Source organism: Phyllobates terribilis, unplaced genomic scaffold (genome assembly GCF_046119375.1).
Source record: "Phyllobates terribilis strain yellow unplaced genomic scaffold, ASM4611937v1 Scaffold_5__5_contigs__length_657084704, whole genome shotgun sequence".
Classification (NCBI taxonomy): domain Eukaryota; kingdom Metazoa; phylum Chordata; class Amphibia; order Anura; family Dendrobatidae; genus Phyllobates; species Phyllobates terribilis.
This window is the reverse complement of record NW_027362765.1, coordinates 341,123,012-341,146,325: the sequence shown is the minus strand read 5'-3', so window position 1 is coordinate 341,146,325 and position 23,314 is coordinate 341,123,012. Positions and strand designations below refer to the sequence as shown.

General features: G+C 48.1%; 1 protein-coding gene across 1 annotated transcript in view; it reads left to right on the top strand.

The window, feature by feature from the left end:
- SEC23IP (SEC23 interacting protein) overlaps positions 1-23,314 on the top strand; it is a 208,178-nt gene that overhangs the window by 132,509 nt on the left and 52,355 nt on the right. The window contains exons 10-13 of the mRNA XM_073684597.1: positions 6,697-6,818; positions 6,972-7,115; positions 7,494-7,589; positions 22,028-22,192. Of these exons, the coding sequence (XP_073540698.1) occupies positions 6,697-6,818; positions 6,972-7,115; positions 7,494-7,589; positions 22,028-22,192 (527 nt within the window). The remainder of the gene's footprint in view (positions 1-6,696; positions 6,819-6,971; positions 7,116-7,493; positions 7,590-22,027; positions 22,193-23,314) is intronic.

Here is a 23,314-nt window from a genome sequence, read left to right as displayed (position 1 = left end):
TTTGAGGTATGAGCGCTTTGGCCATTTTTACAACTTAAACACCATTCTCCATCCCTCCTAAGTAAAGTAATAAATATTAAATAATAGTAAGTACAGTAATTAACCAGAGTCAGCATGGGTTTGTAGCAAACAAGTCATAGCAGACTAATCTAATTTCCTAATATGATGGAATCACTGACTGGGTGGATCAGGGAAATGTGGTAGATATAGTATATTCGACTTCAGCAAAGCATTGGATAAAGTATCTCATACTATCCTTATTGAAAAAATGACCAAGTATGGGTTTGACAAAGCTGCCAGTAGGTGGATTCAGAAGAGATCACAGACAGGACGGCCAGGGAGCGCAGCTCCTGCTCAGGGGAGAGAGCAGGAGAGATCACAGGCAGGACAGCCAGGGAGCGGAGCTCCTGGACAGGGGAGGAAACAGAAGAGAACACAGGCAGGACAGCCAGGGAGCGCAGCTCCTGCCCAGGGGAGAAAGCAGAAGAGAACACAGACAGGACGGCCAGGGAGCGCAGCTCCTGCCCAGGGGAGAAAGCAGAAGAGATCACAGGCAGGACAGCCAGGGAGCGGAGCTCCTGCCCATGGGAGGTAGCAGAAGAGATCACAGGCAGGACAGCCAGGGAGTGCAGCTCCTGGACAGGGGAGGAAACAGAAGAGAACACAGGCAGGACAGCCAGGGAGCGCAGCTCCTGGGCAGGGGAGGAAACAGAAGAGATCACAGGCAGGACAGCCAGGGAGCGCAGCTCCTGGGCAGGGGAGGAAACAGAAGAGAACACAGGCAGGACGGCCAGGGAGTGCAGCTCCTGGGCAGGGGAGGAAACAGAAGAGATCACAGGCAGGACAGCCAGGGAGCGCAGCTCCTGGGCAGGGGAGAAAACAGAAGAGATCACAGGCAGGACAGCCAGGGAGCGCAGCTCCTGCCCAGGGGAGGTAGCAGAAGAGATCACAGGCAGGACAGCCAGGGAGCGGAGCTCCTGGACAGGGGAGGAAACAGAAGAGAACACAGGCAGGACAGCCAGGGAGCGCAGCTCCTGGGCAGGGGAGGAAGAAGAAGAAGACACAGACAGGACAGCCAGGGAGCGCAGCTCCTGCCCAGGGGAGACAGCAGGAGAGAACACAGACAGGACAGCCAGAGAGCGCAGCTCCTGCCCAGGGGAGGAAGAAGAAGAGGACACAGACAGGACAGCCAGGGAGCGCAGCTCCTGCCCAGGGGAGGAAGAAGAAGAGAACACAGGCAGGACAGCCAGGGAGTGCAGCTCCTGCCCAGGGGAGGAAGCAGAAGAGAACACAGGCAGGACGGCCAGGGAGCGCAGCTCCTGCCCAGGGGAGGAAGCAGAAAAGAACACCGACATGATGGCCAGGGAGCGCAGCTCCTGGGCAGGGGAGGAAACAGAAGAGAACACAGACAGGACAGCCAGGGAGTGCAGCTCCTGCCCAGGGGAGGAAGCAGAAGAGAACACGGACAAGATGGCCGGGGAGCGCAGCTCCTGGGCAGGGGAGGAAGCAGAAAAGAACACCGACAAGATGGCCGGGGAGCGCAGCTCCTGCCCAGGGGAGGAAACAGAAGAAAACACGGACATAGAGGGCCTTAATGAATCTTGAGCATATGAGTTGATCCCGCTCCCTTGATGAATTGGGATCACAGACAGGACAGCCAGGGAGCGCAGCTCCTGCCCAGGGGAGGAAGCAGAAAAGAACACAGACAGGACAGCCAGGGAGCGCAGCTCCTGCCCAGGGGAGGAAGCAGAAAAGAACACCGACAAGATGGCCAGGGAGCGCAGCTCCTGGGTAGGGGAGGAAACAGAAGAGAACACAGACAGGACAGCCAGGGAGCGCAGCTCCTGCCCAGGGGAGGAAGCAGAAAAGAACACAGACAGGACAGCCAGGGAGCGCAGCTCCTGCCCAGGGGAGGATGCAGAAAAGAACACCGACAAGATGGCCAGGGAGCGCAGCTCCTGGGTAGGGGAGGAAACAGAAGAGAACACAGACAGGACAGCCAGGGAGCGCAGCTCCTGGGCAGGGGAGGAAGAAGAAGAGAACACAGACAGGACAGCCAGGGAGCGCAGCTCCTGCCCAGGGGAGGAAGCAGAAGAGAACACAGACAGGACAGCCAGGGAGCGCAGCTCCTGCCCAGGGGAGGAAGCAGAAGAGAACACAGACAGGACAGCCAGGGAGCGCAGCTCCTGGGCAGGGGAGGAAGCAGAAGAGATCACAGGCAGGACAGCCAGGGAGCGCAGCTCCTGCCCAGGGGAGGAAGCAGAAGAGAACACAGACAGGACAGCCAGGGAGCGCAGCTCCTGCCCAGGGGAGGAAGCAGAAGAGAACACAGACAAGATGGCCAGGGAGCTACGCTCCTGGGCAGGGGAGGAAGCAGAAGAGAACACAGACAAGATGGCCGGGGAGCGCAGCTCCTGGGCAGGGGAGGAAACAGAAGAGAACACAGACAAGATGGCCGGGGAGCGCAGCTCCTGCCCAGGGGAGGAAGCAGAAGAGAACGCAGACATAGAGGGTCTTAATGAATCTTGAGCATATGAGTTGATCCCGCTCCCTTGATGAATTGGGGCCAAGGAGTTCAGGTTTGGAGAGATTCAGTTTCAGATAGAGGGAGGACATGATGTTGGATACAGACAATGGCATCTGTAGTAATGCAGACGTGATGTCAGGAGACTGTGTTTAATTGATGTCATCAGCTTAGAGATTGTACTGGAAACTGAATCTACTGATGGTTGTACAATAGGGCAGTATATAGAGAGAAGAGGAGGGGAACTTGACCCATCCTGTCTGACAAGCTACTGCCCCATATCACTCCTCCCCATATTCCTCAAAACTATTGGAACAACATGTCCACCTTGAACTGTCCTCCCACCTCTCCTCCTGCTCCCTCTCTTCCACCGCTTACAATCTGGCTTCCGACCGCATCACTCCACTGAGACTGCACTGACTAAAGTCACCAACGACCTACTAACTGCCAAATCTAAGCGACACTACTCCGTCCTCCTCCTCCTGGACCTGTCATCTGCCTTCGACACAGTGGACCATTCCCTCTTACTACAGATTCTCTCATCTCTCGTCATCACAGACTTGGCCCTATCCTGGATCTCCTCATACCTAACAGACCGGACATTCAGTGTCTCCCACTCACACACCACCTCCTCATCTCGCCCCCTATCTGTCGGTGTCCCCCAAGGTTGAGTCCTAGGACCCCTGCTCTTCTCCATCTACACCTTTTGGCCTCGGACAACTCATAGACTCTCATGGCTTTCATTATCACCTCTATGCTGATGACACACAGATCTACCTCTCTGGACCCGATAACACCTCCTTACTAACCAAAATCCCACAATGTCTGTCCGCTATCTCATCCTTCTTCTCTGCTTTATTTCTAAAACTTAACATAGATAAAACTGAATTCATCATCTTTCCACCCTCTCATTCATATCCCCCACCTGACCAATCGATCAACGTCAATGGCTGTTCACTCTCCCCAGTCCCTCAAGCTCGCTGCCTTGGGGTAACCCTCTGATCTCTCCTTCAAACCGCATATCCAAGCCCTTTCCACTTCCTGCCGAATTCAACTCTAAAATATCTCCCGGATCCGCACATTCCTCAACCACGAATCTGCAAAAACACCAGTGCACACCCTCATCATCTCCCGCCTCGACTACTGCAACCTCCTGCTCTGTGGCCTCCCCTCTAACACTCTCGCACCCCTCCAATCTATCCTAAACTCTGCTGCCCGACTAATCAACCTGTCCCCCCGCTATTCCCCGGCCTCTCCTCTCTGTCAATCTCTTCACTGGCTCCCCATTGCCCAGAGACTCAAGTTCAAAACCCTAACCATGGCATACAAAGCCATCCACAACCTGTCTCCTCCATACATCTGTGATCTAGTCTCCCGGTACTTACCTGCACGCAACCTCCGATCCTCACAAGATCTCCTTCTCTACTCCCCTCTTATCTCCTCCTCCCACAATTGCATACAAGATTTCTCCCGTGCTTCCCCCCTACTCTGGAACTCTCTACCCCAACACATCAGACTCTCGCCTACCATGGAAGCCTTCAAAAGGAACCTGAAGACCCACCTCTTCCGACAAGCCTACAACCTGCAGTAACCACCGCCGCATGACCAGCTCTACCCTCACCTACTGTATCCTCACCCATCCCTTGTAGATTGAGCCCTTGTGGGCAGGGTCCTCGCTCCTCCTGTACCAGTCGCTGTAACATTTTGTTATAGATTAGTGATGAGCGAGTATGTTGTGTCCGAGTATGCTCGGGCCAAGCTCCGAGTAGTTACAGCTGCTCGGTGATATGGTTGAATCGCTCCCGTGTGAATGATTTGTAACTGTTTGACGGTTTTATTACACGTGATGTCTATTTCTTACACCTTCCTCACATGTAATAAAACTGTCAAACAGTCACAAATCATGTGGAGCGATTCAACCATATCACCGAGCAGCTGTAACTACTCTGAGCTCGGCCCGAGCATACTCGCCGAAAGGGTTAACAGAACATACTCGCTCATTACTATTAAAGATCATTGTAATTGTTTTTATACGTATACCCCTTTTTTTCACATGTAAAGCACCATGGAATAAATGGCGCTATAATAATATTTATTAATAATAATTATAATAATAATATATACATTAATAATTTATTAATAATAATAATAATAGCAGTGATCCTGCACTGCTATACATTATAACTACAATCAGACTGCAGAAAGTGAAAGTCCCGTAGTGGGGCTAAGTAAAAAAGTGAGAAAAAAAAAAAAAGTTGTAAAAAATATTTCATTAATTTGTAATAATAATAAATATAAATATATATAAATAAATAAATATATATATATATATATATATCCCATAAATAAATATTATTATTATGAAAAAAAAAAAATAAAAGTACACATATTTGGTATCGCCGCTTTCGGAAAGACCTGACGTATAAAACAGTCCCACTAGTTAACCCCTTTAGTGAACATTGTAAAAAAAAAAACTAAGCAAAAATCTTTATCATCATGCCACCGAACAAAAAGTGGAATAAAACGCGATCAAAAAGACGAGTGTAAATAAAAATTGTACTGTTGAAAACGTCATCTTGTCCCGCAAAAAACAAGCCGCCATACACCTCTATCACCTGAAAAATAAAGTTATAGCTCTCAGAATAAAGCGATGCAAAAAAAATTTTTTTTTTCTATAAAATAGTATTTATTGTGTATAAGCGCCAAAAAAAACTATATAAATGTAGTATCACTGTAAACATACTGACCCAAAGAATAAAGCTGCCTTATCAATTTTACCACAAGGTGAATGACATAGAAAAAAAAACAATTCCTGAGTTGTTGTTTTTTGTTTATTCTGCGTCCCAAAAATTGGAATAGAAAGTGATCAAAAAATGTCACGTGCCTGAAAATGGCACCAAGGAAAACGTCAACTTGTCCTGCAAAAAACAAGCCGTCACATGACTCTGCCGGTCGAAATATGTAAAAATGATAGCTGGCGATGTAAAAGTTAGTCTTTGCAGAAAAAAAGCGTCTTTTACTGTGTGACGGCCAATCATAAAAACCCGATATAAATCTGGTATCACAGTAATCGCACCGACGCGAAGAATAAAGCCTTCTAGTCACTTGTACCGCATGAGGAACGGAGTAAAAAAAAAAATAAAACCAATTTTTCACCTGCTGGTGATTTGTTCATTCTGCCTCCCAAAGTTTGCAGTAAGGCTCGGCGCACATTTATCCTGCGCTCTGCGCTGAGCACTTACACCGGAGTTTCCATGTAAATCTTTGAAATACGTGATTGACAGACCCCCCCGACGGAAGACTCCCTGTAATGAGGCAGATGGAGGCACCGTGGACGCGGTCTGGCCTGTGATCCCACGGATTCCATCTTTTTATTAGGCGTGCATAAAATTACCGTCAGCCACAGTTTTGTGAACCTCTGAAAAAAAGAACACCGCTAAACAGAGGCCAGACGGAGTCCAGAGTAACTCTGCTGCCTCATTACAGTGAATGGATCCCTTGGGTTAGCGTTGTGTTAGGGTTAGGGTTGTGTTAGCAAAACCCCAAAAAGGCACAGAAGCCCAATTAATCAAAAAGGGGTATGTCACAAAAAAACAGACCAAAAAAGAAAAAAAAAAACCCCAAAAATGTAACCTTTATTAATATAGTTGAAAGTACTCTTAGTAGTATATAACGAGACAAATAATAAAAATCAGCTTAGATGATATAAAGGGGAAGGGTAGTTAATAATAGGTATAGATTCACATACAGGCTTGCCCTATGGGTCCCTGATGTGACTGATAACCTGCCTGACAGCGGAGTTTTCACCCTAAGCGGATGATCTGATGTCCCCGCTCCACGGTGGCTGTACCTTTAGGGGCATCTAGGGTTAATAAGGGACAGCCACCGTGGAGTGAGGACATCAAATCGCCCGCTTAGGGTGAAATCTCTGCCTCCATATTGCTGCTGGTATCAGGCTTTCTTGTACATGAGACCGGTCTCCCATTATGGCTGCTGTGTTACTTTCTTGTAGATTGCTTTTGTTTCCCGTTACCGCCGCTGTAGAAGACTCTCTTGGTCAGTCATGTCTTACTGTCACTGTAGGACTCTCTGCAGGATCAGCTGTGTGAGGGGCAGGCTGGAGGGGGTGACTTTCATGGAATACTGTAACTACCTTATCTCCTCCTTTTTAGGGTCTTTGATTCTGTTTGATATATTGTCCAACCAGACAGACATAACTGCGTCTCCGGCAGCATCATCCCTCACTACTGACAGCAGTGCCATGATGAAAGGTGAATCCACCGTGGAAAAGCAGGTTAGTCTGAGCAGGTACAGTACCCTTCACCCCAAAGTTGTAATGCAGTAGGTAACTGGTGCCCAAGAAAGGCCGTACCCCTGAGTGTCTCCCACTTGTCTGTTCTTGGCATCTATCAGGGGCACAGGTCACTGACTCTCCATCTCTCTCCAGACTTCCCTTCTAGAACCCAGAGAGTCCATTGAAGCCTGCCCGCCACAAGGAGACCTGCCCTGCCTGCAGGAGGTGCTGGGGTCACTCGGCTTGGCAGAGTTTCTCTCTTTGCTGGAGAAGGAGAGGATGGACACGGAGTCTCTGGTAAGCGCTCTATCTGTTCAGCTGGGGGGGTATTCTGTAATAACATTGCATGCCATATTTGCAGCTATTATATATTTTTTCATTGGCCTCCACATATGAACTGAGTGCAGCCCATTGACTGGCGTAGATTTGATTTTCTTACCCTTAGATAAGAAATAATTTATTCGGAGACTTGTGCTTTTTAACCAATATGGCGCATATACTCCAGCAAGGCGGTTTATAAAATGGCGATTCCAGAGGTTTTGATTTGTGGGGGTCCAGATGGTCGACTGCTGACGATTGCTATTCCCACATCTAAGCAGTATCCTGTGAGTGATGAGAATGAACATGAAGGAGGCTCTATTCCTTTGTTTATGACCTCTCACCTCTCACCCTCAGCTCATGTGTACGGTCAATGATCTGAAGGAGATGGGGATTCCCCTGGGGCCCCGGAAGAAGATCTCTAAATTTGTAGAGGAACTCTCTGTTTCACAGGTAAGAAGTGTCATGTACACCGCTGACACTCTCATGTGACTGCTCTCCTCTCTGCAGCCCTGTAACGGTCAGACCCTCACTTTACCTCTGTGACATAGGGTGGGGGTGACCATACGGGGTCCATGTCAGTCTACAGCTCAATCTCACACTTGTCCCTCACTTTGGCTCCAGATTGAAAACCCACGCGCCCTCAAGCAGTCCACACACCCAAGGTGCGCCATGCTGCCACCACTTACCCAAAGGGCGGTAAGTCCCAAAGTGGTGCGCACAATGTGCTCAGTGCCCGCAGGCTGAACACCGCTCTCAGGCACAAATTACCACTTAGTCTTCAAGGAGACACTCAGGTTCATTGGAGCAACAAGGCAAAACTATTCATGCTTTAGGATTTAATACACAAAAGGCACAGTGTAGAACATATGTAGAACAATAGGGAAATAACAGACACAAAAAGTGAAAATCTGGAAAGTCCTGTAGTTATCAGCTATCTGTAAGAAAGTCATTCTCTGGAACATGAGCAGAATGTGCACAAGAACAATTGTCCTGGGAAATCAGGGAAATAATCCATTCATTATATACAGTCCATCCATGGGGAGGGTGTTAGAACAGCGCCAGCGTGACCCTGCTCGAGACCCCTTCCTCCTCCCAGCAGGGATGCCGGTGTGTTCACTTACCTGCCTGCACTCTCTCGGGGTCTATTTCCTCCCAGGACCTGCACACCGCACACAGGTCTCCTGGGAGTGTGCTTAGGGAGTGCACGCTCCCTGCCTCTTAAAGGGGCAGCAAGCTTGCTTCTGAAAACATCCCCAGCTAATAGCTGGGAGGCGTCTGATATTTAAGGCACCCTCACCTATTGGTAGATGCCTTTGCAACTTTTGTAATCCGTGTTTTTCCTGCTACCTAGTTGTAAGGTCCAGTACCTGTGCTCCCTGATCCTGTCCGTCCGTCCTGCCTGCCCTGTCTAAATTTGATCCTGTCCATACTGCTGTAACCTGTTCCTGAGCCCGCCTTGCCTTTATCAAGTCCTAAACCTGATCAGTCTTGTCCACACCTCTACCGCACCAGTCCAGTCTGAACCTGCAGCTGTGATCCTATATTCGAGTCCGTCCTGAGTTCCTGAGCTTATCCTATCCGTTCCTGATCCAGCACTAGTCCTGTCTACCAACCGTGCAGTCCTGATATGGAATCTGTCCTGCCTACCAGCCTCATGTCCCCTTGTTAACCATTTCCTGGCCGGTCTTGCTTGCGTGCCACTTTGGGGGTCAGCTGCCATGGCTCCGCGGTCTGTCCTGGAGTAGCTCCTGGCGTCCCCTGGGTTCAAGTCTAACCAGACCATCTAGTCAAGAACCAGGTGATTGCTTAGTTACACCCCTGCAGGCTCTCCCCGGATTGTGGCACAGTGTTTCCACAGCCATGTGCGTAACAGTTTGCTAAGGCATGGAACCCGTTGACTCTCAGGCTGTGTGCCCACGATGCGTTTTTTAAGCATTTCTTCAGCGGCAATTCTGCCACAACGCTTAAACGCGTGGTAGAAGGTCTGCAATGTTCCCCAATGATAATCCGCATGTGCTGTACTACCATTAATTTTGCGTAATCGCGGCGTTTTCGCCGCCATTGACTTGCATTGAAGCACTTAATATCCGCATGACTACATGTGCACACGCGGATTTTCTGCGATTCAATGTGCGGATGGTACCCGGGTCTGGAGAGACTCTCCTCCAGACCCAGGTACCATAGTACCTGTAAAAAAAAATAATTTAAAATAAAAAACATTATACTTACCTTATGATGGCCCCCGGTCTTCTCTCTGGTGCGTCCTGGCTCCCCGGCAGCTCGCAGTGGTGTAAAAGGACCTTCCATGACGTCATTTAGTCATGTGAAGGTCCTTTTACACCACTGTGAGACGCCCAAGACACCGGACGCACCGGAGAAGGAGACCGGGGGCCATCAGAAGGTAAGTATAATGTTTATTTTTTACCATTTTTATTATTTTTTTAACTATTAACTTGGTCACACTATATATGCCGGTTGCATGGATTTATATAGTGTGACCAAGTTGTCAAGCACTTTCTAAGTGATGCTAAAATCTCTTGTCAACCCGCATGCGAAATCGCATGATCAAAACGCTTCACATCCGCATGTTCCTGGCAGGAAAAACGCATGTACAATCCGCATGCACAATCCGCATGCACAATCCGCATGTACAATCAGCATGCACAATCCGCATGCACAATCCGCATATACAATCCACATGTACAATCCTCATGCACAATCCGCATGCACAATCCGCATGTACAATCCGCATGTACAATCCGCATGTACAATCAGCATGCACAATCCGCATGCACAATCCACATGCACAATCCGCATGTACAATCCGCATGTACAATCCGCATGTACAATCCTCATGCACAATCCGCATGTACAATCTGCATGCACAATCCGCATGTACAATCCTCATGCATAATCCGCATGTACAATCCGCATGCACAATCCTCATGCACAATCCGCATGCACAATCCGCATGTACAATCCGCATGCGTTTTTTCTGCCAGGGAGATGCAGAAACGCCCAGGAAAAATCCAGAGCATTTCTGCATCGTGGGCACATAGCCTCATACCCCTCCAGCCTCTTACCTCTACCATGAGATGACCCATCAGAGAGATCAGATCCTATATCTACGGACTGTTAACACTCATTTGGACGCTCTGACATCAGCCGCCACATCTGCCACGGTTCAATCTGTGGCAACCTCGGCAGTGACTATTCAGTCTGCAAGTCAAGCTCCAGTCCCCGTCTATCTTCACCATCACATTTTGACAGGGATCCGAAGCAATGCAAAGATTTTATCAACCAGTGCGTGCTGCACTTTGAACTGCTGGCCCACCCATTCCCCTTTGATCTGGTGAAAGCAGTCTTTCTAATGTCTCTTCTTGAAGGAGAGATCCTGGTGTCGCTCAACTTTTTGTGGGAGAGAGGAGATAATGTAACCTCAGATCTGCAGGCCTTCCCGGAGGCGTTCCGCAAGGTATTTGACGAGCCAGGTTGAGTTACCTGATCTGCCCCATCTCTCCACACACTACGCCAGGACAGTCTGTTAGTAGACCAATATGCTGTCTGGTTCCTCACCCTGGCTTCTGAACTCGGCTGATACAACGAGGCACTAGTAGCTGCCTTCTGGGAGGGATTGCCTGGAAGGATCAAGGATGAGCTAGCAGGTCGAGACATTCCCACTACACTGGACAATTTAGTTTCCCTGGACATCCGAATCGATCTCCGTTTCCAGGAGCGCTCCTGAGAGACGGTGCATGAGAGAAAAATTATTTGTCTGGCTCCATCCTTGCAAAGGCCGCTCATTCCTGAGCCATCCACGGCCGCTCATTCCTGAGCCATGCACGGCCGCTCATTCCTGAGCCATCCACGGCCGCTCATTCCTGAGCCATGCACGGCCGCTCATTCCTGAGCCATCCACGGCCGCTCATTCCTGAGCCATCCACGGCCGCTCATTCCTGAGCCATGCACGGCCGCTCATTCCTGAGCCATCCACGGCCGCTCATTCCTGAGCCATCCACGGCCGCTCATTCCTGAGCCATCCACGGCTGCTCATTCCTGAGCCATCCACGGCCGCTCATTCCTGAGCCATCTACGGCCGCTCATTCCTGAGCCATCCACGGCCGCAGCATCTTTTGAACCGATTGTGACGGGTGTGTCAGGTGTAATAGACAGTCGCTCAGGATGTGGCTGTAGAAGGTAACTGCACTTGGCATTACGGACACCTTATTAATCCTTCTTCCTTTAGGACCCAGCAGCAACCTCGCTCCTGCTGCTGATTGACACACCTGGGAGTTAAAAACACTCAGTTTGCTCCAGGGAATGAGCAGTGATACTTCTATGTACCTTTGTGCAGGCTTCGAGCACTAGCAGTCGGCTAGCTTCTTCTCTAGTGCCCTTGGAGGACAGTTGACGTTACTCCTCTGGTGTCTGCTCAAGCTAAGTTTATCCCCTTTGTTTGTCTACCCTGTTGTCTTGAGTTTGTAGTGGTGCCTGACCAGTGCTCACCCCTCCCCCTCCCTATCCAGGGCCAAGCTGTAGGAACATACAGGACTTAGGTTCGTGCTCTGCGATAGTTGTGGAACCTATATAGGGACGGTACAGTAGGCAGGGTAATATTAGATCTGCTTAGGGGTCTCCACTCCCACTTTCCCTCTTCCTTCCCCTCTTCCCTTTGTGTTGCACTTGGTCTTTCCCACACCTTGCGTGACATTTATGTAAGTAGACAACGTGGAGCTGATTGAGCAACGGCAGGAGATCCGTCGAGCCAAGGGCTTGTGCTTCTCATGTGGAGACACCTGACATCTCATTCGCTCTTGTCCCAAGAGGTCGGGAAGCTCCCAAGCCAAAGACCGGTAGGAGAAGCTACCCTGGGTGAGAACAATTCGTCTCCTCCATTGATCATGACCGTATGTGTGACTTGTGGAAGTTCCCGTTTCGGTGAGACAATGTATCTGGATTCAGGTGCATCAGGGAACTTCATACAGCAAGCACTGGTAAACCGCTACCAGATCCCCTTCCGACTACTTTAAAATCCGTGGTTGGTGTCACCTGTCGATGGGAGGCCCCTATCTGAAACCGTTCGGGTGGCTACCGAGCAAGTAGAGCTCCGGATAGGAATACTGCACACTGAGACGTGCTTCCTTGCCTGTCTCATCCACTTTTCCTGGGCTTCCGTGGTTCCGCGTGCATGAACCAGTCCTTGACTGGAGATCCGGAGAAGTTCTGCTTTGGGGATCGTTTTGTCATGAGAAGTGTCTTGCACCTGTACGATCTGTCCGGCCGCCGGTGGCATCATCTTCTCTGTCGGGATTACCATCTTCCTACTGGTCTTTATGCTTATGTCTTCGACAAGAAGGAAGCTGAGACGCTACCTCCACATAGGACGTATGACTGCCCTGTAGACTTGCTTCTGGGATCCTCATATCCATGAGACCACATCTACCCCCAGGCAGAGAGCCTAGCCATGTCTAAGTATGTTATGAAAAATCTGGCAAGGGGATTCATTCAGAAGTCCTCTTCACCATCAGGAGCCAGCTTGTTTGTCAAGAAAAAGGACAGGACTCTCTGGCCTTGCATTGATTATAGAGGTCTCAATCAGATTACAGTTAAGAAAAAGTATCCATTGCTGTTGATCGCAGAGTTGTTCAGCTGCCTCAGAGGTGCTAGAATTTTTACCAGCTGGATCTACGAAGAGCATACAATCTAATCCGGGTACGCCGAGGAGATAAATGAAAGACCGCTTTCAACACCCGGGACAGTCATTATGAGTACCGAGTTACGATAACTTGGTCTTCTCCCCAAATCTGCCTTCTCGTCGGCGGAACGTTCACCAAGTGACTGCAGTGACTTAGAGAAAATAATCTGTACGGTAAATTTGAAAACTGTGTGTTTGAACAATGTTCTCTGCTTTTACTAGGGTTAGGGTTAGATCCCTGAAGAGGGATCCTGAAAAAGTGCTTTCCATCCTCAAGTGACCACGCCCTGCCGGGATCAAACTGTCCAGCATTTCCTAGGATTAGCCAATTACTACCGACAATTCATTCCACATTTTTCATCCCGGACCGCTCTCATCTCTGCTATGTTTTGTAGGGGTGCCGATCTAAAGGTCTAAGTCCATACTCAGAGGCTTCTTTCCTCTCCCAGAACCAGGCCTTTTCCACTGCTCCAGGATTATAGAGACTGGAAGTGAACAAACAATTCTTTCTGGAGGTAGTAGCCTTATCCTCTGGGGCAGGTGCAGTTCTCACCCAAAAGTTCCCCTACTGCCATATGGTGACTTGTGGTTTCTTCTCCAAGGCCTTCTCTGTCCCTGAGCGCAACTACTCGATTGGTGACCAAGAGTTATTGCGGTTAAGATGGCTCTAGAAAAGTGGCGGTACCTCCTCTAGGGAGCAGTCCATCCGATCGTCATTTATACAGACTGTAAGAACCTGGCCTATCTGCAGTCCCCACAAAGACTGAACTCGCGCCAGGCTAGATGGTCGTTATCTTTTGCCTGTTTTGATTTTGTTCTGCATTTTTGGCCAGCTGACAAGAACATCTAGGCCGATGTACTTTCCAGCTCCTTCCTGCCTACTGACCAAGATGAGGAACCTCAACTCATCATCGAGCCATCCAAGATGGTTACTGTGGATCCATTAAACTTGTCCAAATTCCTCCAGGAAAAAACTTGGTGACAGAATTGGATAAAAGGCGAGTTATGCAATGAGGCCACTCCTCCAAGGTGACCGGTCATGCTGGGCAGAATAAGATGTTGTAGCTCATATCACGTCACTACTGGTGGCCTGCCATGCGTAAAGAAATCATGGAGTTCGTTTCCGCCTGTTCTTCCTAGCTTGCGACAAAACTCCTAGGAAACTCCCATCCGGGGCGACTTCTACCACTTCATGTACCCTTGATGCCTTGGCAGCATATCGCCATGGACTTTATTACAGACCTTCCTGTGTCATCAGGCTATTCCGTCATCTGAGTAGTGGTGGATCGCTTCTCAAAAATGGCACATTTTAACCCATTGCCGGGCCTCAGTCCTCTCCGGAACTTGCGGAGAAAGCACATTTTCCATCTTTACGGGTTTCCTCGTCACATCGTGTCTGGTCTAGGTGTCCAGTTCACATCCAGATTCTGGTGAGCTTTGTTCAAGCTTCTGAATGCAGTGCTGGACTTTTCATCTGCATGCTAACCTAAATCCAACTGACAGGTAGAAGGAATCTACCAGATTCTTGCCAATATTCTGCGGCACAAAACGCACATCATGACGATTGGGTCAAGCTCTTACCATGGACAGAGTTCTCCTATTGCAACCACATAAGTGAGTCTTCTGCAAGTTCTCCATTCTCTATTGTCTTTGGGCAGCAGCCTGGATTGCCTCTTCCGGCATCAGCCACTTCTGGCATACCAGCAGCCGATGCTTTCACAAATGATTTCTCGAAGACATGGGATGATACCAAGGCCACTTTATCAGAGATCGTCTTAGCGTATGAAGAGGCATGCTGACAAGTGACAATTAGATCCATCTTGTTATCGTCCAGGGGATAAGGTGTGGCTATCTTCTAAGTACATACATCTCAAGATTCCATCCTACAAGTTGGGTCCTCGCTTCATCAGTAACTTACGAATATCCATTTCCTTCCATGTGTCCCTCCTGAAGCCGTTCATCTTGAGTCCCTTCAAGGATCCTTGTGCTATGCCTGCTTCCATCAGCTCCCAGGATGTCTTTGAGGTAAAGAATAGTTTAGCCTTGAAGAATGTGAGGGGAAAAACATTTTTATTAGTCGACTGGAAGGGATTTTGCCCTGAAAAAAGGTCCTGGGAACCCAAAGAAAATATTCATGCTCCACTTCTACAAAAAATCCTAGTGTTCTTGAAGAAGAGGGGACTTAAGGGGGGGTACTATCAGAACAGCATCCATTCACAAGACCCCTTCCTCTCTCCCTAGGCGTCATTTTCCTCCCAGAACCTGAACACGGCACGCAGGCCTCCTGGGAGTGTGCTTAGGTCACGCGCGCTCTCCCTGTCTCTTAAAGGGGCAGTATGTGCACTTCTGAAAACGTCACCCAGCTAATAGCTAGGAGACTTATGATATTTAAGGCACCCTCCCCCATTGTGAGGTGCTTTAGCAACTTTTGTAATTAGGCTATGTGCGCACGATCAGGATTTGAAGCAGAAATTTCCTGAGCGTTTCTGCATCCCCTTGGCAGGAAAAACGCTGGGCGTTTTTGATGCTTTTTTTGTACATCAATGAATGTTTTTTGAAGCTAAATAAAGTTATTTGGTGGGAAATTGCTTAAACCCTTGGATTACCGTCAGAACTGGGGTGAGTATATTGGTTAATTTGAATGATTAATGAATGTGTCTGTTGTATTTCAAATAAAGTGTTTACTCTTTCTGTGTGTTTATTTAACTCTTTATTTACTTTACTTTAATTAGTTTTGGTCATGAAAAGGTCTGATTGACACCTTGTCATCACCAAACTAAAGAGCTGAGTGTCAGCTAGTCCCATTCCCCCAATCTTCATTAACATTTCTATTCATGTAATTTATGCGGCTGCTGTGAGCTGCTATTTCTAGCCTGGGAAGTTGCCATTTGCAAACATGATCCCTGTCCATAATTAACATCTCACAGCTGTTCGTTAGCCATTGCGTCCCCCCTGACTCAGTAGCGCTTTGGACGCAGTGTATTTTTGTTGCGTCCAAAGCGCTGTGTTCTAATGCCGCACTTTTGTTGTTGGTACATGTGAATCCCCCAGATCGGTCAAAATCTGCAGCGGAGACTAGCGTGTCCGCTACAAAAATTGACATGCTGCAGGTGAGTTTGGGTACGTGGCAACGGTCAGGAGCCGCTGCAGGTTTGATGCTGCGTGTTTATATGGCGTCAAACACGCAGCGTCCAGATGTTACATCATAGTGGATGGGATCTCTAGAAATCCCATGTCTACTATGCGTGCATCAGAGGCTGCGAATCACCCATGGACACTGACATCTGACGCATCTTTCAGGACCGCAGCATGTCAAATTCTCTTGCGGAGTCGTTAGTCTCCGTAACATAAATTTGACCACTAGAATGTATTGAATGCGGTAAATCTGCATGGTTCAGTGAACACATGTGGATTTACCTGCGTTAAATAGAATTCAACTTTTTGGACGCAGCAAAAAATATGCATCCAAAGCGCTGCTACGTCCGGATCGTGGGCACAGAGCCTGAAATTAAAAAAAAAATGGCGTGGGCTCCCGTGTCATTTTTATAACCAGAAGAGGGTAAGCCGATCGCTGGGGGCTGCTATTAGTTGTCCGGGAAGGGGCCATTAGCCAACAATGTTCCCTGGCTATTAATATCAGCCCACAGCTGTTTGTTTAGACTTTAGCGAGCCCCCTCCCCGCAGTATACCACCGGACAGGTGAGTATAGAGGTTTATTTTTTAATTTATACTTTTTTTTTTCTTTTTTTCACAGCGTGTGGTAGCTGGCTTGGCTGAGAAGAGTACTGCTCCTCCCATCCACTCCGCTCCCACTGTTATCAGGAGAGGAGCAGAAGTCCTCCTCTCCAACCCGGGTACCATCCGCACCGCGTTTCTTCCGCAAATTCGGCGCCATTAACTTTAATTGAAATGCAGCAAATCCACATATACCTGCGGGTTTGCTACGTTTCAGTGGACCTCAATGGGCGCGAATTCGCTGCGGGATCGCAATAGAAATGGTCCTGCTGCGTTTTCTAACGCAATGCTGAGCGGAATTTTTCGCATCATGTGCACAGCACATCCGGATTAGCATTGCTATGCATGGCAGACCTATTAACAAGTGTTTTCGCAGCATTTCCGCGGCAGGAAAACTGCCGCGAAAACGCATCAAAAACGCATCGTGTGAACTTATCCTCAGTTTGTTTCCTGCTACCTAGTTGTAAGGTCCAGTACCTGTGCTCCCTGAACCTGATCCTGTCTGTCCTGCCTGCCCTATCTGAACTTGATCCTGTCCATACTGCTGTAACCTGTTCCTGAGCCCGCCCCGCCTTTTACCAAGTCCTGAACCTGATCCATCTTGTCCAAAGGGTGTCTTCTCCCAACAGCAATTTTAAGATCTCTCCACAGTGTTCAATGGGATTTAGCATCGGACTCCTTGCAGGCCACTGCAGAACTCTCCAACGCTTTGTTTCCATCCATTTCTGGTTGCTTCTTGAAGTATGCTTGGGGTCATTGTTCTGCTGGAAAACCCATGACCTAGGACACAAACCCAGCTTTCTGACATTGGGCACTATATTGCAACCCAAAATTCGGTGGTAATCTTCAGATTTCATGATGTCTTACACAGAGTCCAGACACCCAGTGCCAGAGGCAACAAAACAACCTCAAAACATCTTTGACCTTCCATCATATTTGACTGTAGGTACTCTGTTATTTTCTTTGTAGGCCTCATTACGTTTTCGGTAAACGGTAGAATGTTGTGTTTTACCAAAAAGCTCTGTCTTGGTCTCATCTGTCCACAAGATTCTTTCCCAGAAGGACTTTGGCTCACTCTCGTACATTTTGGCAAACTGCAGTCTAGCTTTTTTAAGTCTCTGTGTCAGCAGCGGGTTTCTCCTGGGTTTCCTGCCATAGAGTTACATTTAATTCAAATGTCGATGGATAGTTTGCGCTGACACTGATGCACCCTGAGCTTGCAGCACAGCTTGAATTTCTGTGGAACTTGATAGGGGCTGCTTATTCACCCGATGGACTATCCTGTGTTGCAACCTTTCATCAATTTTTCTTTGCCATCCACATCCAGGCAGATTAGCTGCAGTGCCACGGGTTGTAAACTTCTTGATTAAGTTGCACACCATGGACAAAGGAGCATCAAGATCTCTGGAGATGGATTTTGTAACCTTGAGATTGTTGATGATACTAAACAATTTTGGTTCTCAAGTCCCCAGACACTTTTTTTTCTTCACCTCTGTGTTCTCCGTGCTTTGTGTGACACACACAGATACACAATGCAAAGACTGAGTCAATTTCTCCCCTTTTTATCTGGTTTCAGGTGTGGTTTTCATATTACCCACACCTGTTACTTGCCACAGGTGAGTTTGAACGAGAATTACATGCTTGAAGCAAAGTTGTTTACCCACAATTTTGGAAAGGTGTCAACAATTTTGTCCTGCCCATTTTTGGGGTTTTGTGTTAAATTTTGTCCAATTTGCCCCTTTTTTTTCTGTGTTGTTCTAATATACACAAAGGAAATAAACATGTGTATAACAAAACGTGTAATTGCAATACTTTTCTGGGAGAAATACTTCATTTTCTGGAACAATTTCAAGGCTGCCGACACTTTCGGCCATGACTGTGTTACACATATGGTATGAATCTTGCCTGAATGATGTTACAGTCACTGGATGTCACTTAGTTGGGGCAGCAGCTGTATGCTTTCACTAGGCTGCAATGTGAATTACCATAATAAAGGTAGAGCGTGTGTTGTCAGAAGTGGAAATCTTGTGCTAATTATGTTCCCACAAGCAGGATGAGGGAGACATGTACATTTCACAGTGACTATTAGACAGTTGAAGATGGGTGGGAAGACATGACATATTTTATACTATACACATAAAATTCAGTGGTCTATTCTCACTACAGGCACTGACACTCTCATTTGACTTGCCCCTCTCTGTACGGCCCACTCTCTCTCTCACGTGGCTGCTCCTTTTTGTACATCTTCCACTCTCTTGCGTGGCTGCTCCTCCCTGTACGCTCCCCACACTCTCTTGCGTGGCTGCTCCTCTTCCTTCATCTCCCCCCTTCCCCTTTATTGCATGGTTGCTTCTCTCTCTACACCCCCCCTACACTCTCTTGCATGGCTGCTCCTCTCTGTACGGCCCACTCTCTCTCTCACGTGGCTGCTCCTTTTTGTACATCTTCCACTCTCTTGCGTGGCTGCTCCTCACTGTACGCTCCCCACACTCTCTTACGCGGCTGCTCCTCCCTGTACGCTCCCCACACTCTCTTGCGTATCTGCTCCTCTTCCTTCATCTCCCCCTTCCCTTTATTGCATGGTTGCTTCTCTCTCTACACCTCCCCCCCTACATTCTCTTGTGTGCCTTCTTCCCTGTGTGCGCCTCTGTGACAATACAGCTTAAAATCTTAATAAGCCAGATGATTCGATTAGTTAAGCCAAGAGAGATACACTATTGTGTTCATGTTGACTTATAATTGTATGTGTATTTCTGTGGCTGGTCAAGAATGTCCTACTATTTGTATAAAACTGATTGTCGACTTATCTTCCTTTGGAAACAATTAATGTTTGCTAATTATCTTAATTAACGTTTGTGGACCCTGTGGCTTATTGACTCACAAGACCGGAGGACAAACTAAGCAAATTCATTAAATGCTCAAACAATGAGACATGAGGCTGACCTTTCCCCCCTTGAACTGTGGATGTGTACTTAAAAAGGAGATATGCTTCTTTAGGAGTCAGACTTAAAACAGAGAATTAAGGAGAAGCAAGAGGACACTCAGAATCTCTTCACACCATCAGCTTGTTAGTATGTTAGTATAGTTACTCAAAGAGACAGATTTGGATTCTACATGATTCTAGCCTAAGGGTATATGGCCCTGACTGGAAAGATACGGATCTGCTCCATTGACCATCACAGAGACCATGGATACGTTTGGGGAGACCAGGTTGGGACGATGAAGTCACCTGGCCCCATGGATATGTTGTTTGGGGTTGCCAGGAGGGACCCACCGGTCGCTTGGAACTCATAAAGACATTTGGAGAAGTCAGATTGGGACCTGCCGGTCATCTGGGCCCATGGAAACTCTCAGAGAGGCCAGGGTGGGAATCTCTACTTTCCTGGCCTTGTACCTCGATGGGCTGTCAGCTTCCTAAGCTTGCTGCTACCTTCTCTCTGTGGGTGCCCGCCAGAAGCGGGGGGCCACTGGTTGAGTTAGTTGGCCCTGGAAGTCCCAAAGTCGCAGCTGTTCTATCCCAGGCAGGCGGAGCGGAAGGGTGAGGACTGTGTAATGTTGCACTGTCTTGGGTATTTGCTGGGACTGTTCTAGGTGTTTGTCTTCTTTGTGGTTCAATAAAGTATTGCCACGCTGTTTTACCCTCACCCTGTGTTGTCTGAATATTGTTATACCCATGGAAGACCCCTGGTCTTCACAGACCCCTGTCACAGGACCCTACTCCGGTATCACAAATCAACAGAGCGAGAGATGAGTGAACAGTCCCAAGAACCTTTATTATATGCATACCGAAAGGTCCATAAAACAATCTACCACACAGAGGATGAAATAGTCCAGGAACACGGATACAGTCCAGTGGCAGGATAAATGCCCTGGGATAGGAGAGTCACCATCCTCCTCTTTACAGATCCATACGGCAGTGCGGCTCCAGATGCTTCTCCTTATAGGCTCCTCCAGCAGTATTTTCCAGGGTAATCAGGATTTCTCTAAGTGTCTCTGGGGTGCTGGCCTTGGCATCATTATCCTACAAAGGATCTATCTTTCTTGTCCTTTTGGCCTCCTCCTTATATCCAGGTGTGGGCAGACAGGTTGGATGGTTTTCAGGCCCCCCAAACCTGAGAGTGGTTTCCTCAGAGATCAAGCCACTACAGGGGGTGATAATGTCAGCAGGGGTTTATCAAGAGACATGGACACATTCAGGTTGCAGATGGTAACTGAGATAATTCACTTATCGGACCTTTAGTAAGGTAATTAAGGCTCCATACAATACAGGGAATACACAGAATAATACAAAGCAATAAGTCAATAAACCCTAAAATCAGTAAAAATATGAACTTAGACCGAATGATACCCCACACACTGTATCACACTTCCCCCCACTATTTCGTGTGGCTGTTCCTCTTTGTACCCCTCCACCCCTGCTGTCTCGCGTTTCTGCTTCTCTCTATAAGGCCCCTTACTTTATCGCGTGGCTGCTCCGCTCTATATGCTCCTCCCCCACTCTCTCGAGTGGCTGTTCTTCGCTGTGCAGGCCCCTACTCTTTTGTTTGGGTTCTCTTTACTGTAAGCCCCCCACCACTCTCTTGCATGATTGCTGCTTGTCTCTTAAACCCCCCAATAATCTCACGTGGCTGCACCTCTCTGTACCATCCCCCCTCCAAACTTTCATGTGGCTGCTCCTCTCTACCAGCCCCCATACTCTCGCGTGGCGGCTCCTCTCTGTACCATCGTCCCCACACACTTGTGTGGCTGCTTCTCTCTGTAAGGCCAAGCTGTCTCTCTCGCGTGACTGCTCCTTTCTATAAGCCAGGTTAAAGGTAGACGGATTCCAGTCCAGGGTGGTTAAATAAAATATGAAGTTTATTCTGCCATTATTTAAAATACAATGTTTCGACCTATTACAGGTCTATATCAAGTATAAGGTCCCCCCACCCCACAATCTCGCTTGACTTCTTTTCTATAAGCTCCCAACACGCACACTTACGCATGTCTGCTCTTCTCTGTACCACCCCCCACACTCTCGCATGTCTGCTCTTCTCTGTACCACCCCCCACACTCTCGCATGGCTGCTTCCCTCTGTACCACCCCTCACACTCTTGCGGGTCTTCTTCACTTTGTACAAAATTACCCCCCCCCCCCCCACTCACATGGATGCGTCTCTCTGTACCATCCTCCCCACACTCACATGGCTCCTTCTTTGTACCACTTCCCACACTCTTGCTTGGCTTCATTTCTCTGCACCCCCCTACGCTCTCACGAAGGCTGCTTCTCTCTTTACCACCCCCACTTTTTCCTGTGGTTGCTTCTCTTTGTACTACTCTCCCCCCACACTCGCATGTCTTCTTCTCTCTGTACCATCCTCCCCACACTCTCTCATGGCTGCTCCTCTCTGTAAGGTCATGTCGCCTCTCACTTGGCTGCGATGCTCTTGTTTTTCATTAAAAAATTTTTCCACATAAAGGCAGAACAGAGAATGTTCCCGGAGGAGACCACCCTTCATACCCAGCGAGAGGAGCCTCTGCCCCTTCATGATGGTTTGGAGCTTAACAAGCGGAAACTGACGGTCGGTGCTTCTGTCTCCTCCATACATGTGGGTTATGAGCGTTTTGAGACTGGGACTGGACAGGTAATTGCATCAAGAGGGCTTATTGTGAGTTGTCAGATGTGTGGCTGTGTGCAACATCACGGTCTTTGGGGGATATGTGCGGTCTTTGTCATGAAATATAATTCCAGGCAGTCAAAGGGGGTGCTGTGTTGGACGCATTCCTCACACCATTGGAATCTAGTAGGGGAATTCCATTTCTTCTTGTTTTTGTGATGTCCTTTTCTAGAATATTGGGGTATTCTTCATATATTTCCTCCATGTTTCTAGCATTTACAGACCAGGATATTACTTACTGCAGGTGACTCAAACTAGATAAAGAACGTCATTTAACAAAAATTGCTAAGTGCGCAGTGCCACCCCCGACTCTATATCACTGAATATAAGAGCTGAGGACAAAATATCCCACTCACTAGTCTAGAGTTCAAATTGTCCAAAATGTTAGTTAATGAATCCTTAGGGAATATCTCGGCACACTCACTGACAATCCTCTGTGGGTTGCTGCTATCGGTAATGCAGAATATCTCTGCACACTCACTGACAATCCTCTGTGGGTTGCTGCTATCGGTAATGCAGAATATCTCTGCACACTCACTGACAATCCTCTGTGGGTTGTTGCTATCAGTAATGCAGAATATCTCAGCACACTCACTGACAATCCTCTGTGGGCTGCTGCTATCAGTAATGTAGAGTATCGCAGCACACTCACTGACAATCCTCTGTGGGCTGCTGCTATCAGTAATGCAGAGTATCGCAGCTCACTCACTGACAATCCTCTGTGGGCTGCTGCTATCAGTAATGCAGAATATCTCTGCACACTCACTGACAATCCTCTGTGGGTTGCTGCTATCGGTAATACAGAATATCTCGGCACACTCACTGACAATCCTCTGTGGGTTGCTGGTATCAGTAATGCAGAATATCTCGGCACACTCACTGACAATCCTCTGTGGGTTGCTGCTATCGGTAATGCAGAGTATCTCAGCACACTCACTGACAATCCTCTGTGGGTTGCTGCTATCGGTAATGCAGAATATCTCTGCACACTCACTGACAATCCTCTGTGGGTTGTTGCTATCAGTAATGCAGAATATCTCAGCACACTCACTGACAATCCTCTGTGGGCTGCTGCTATCAGTAATGTAG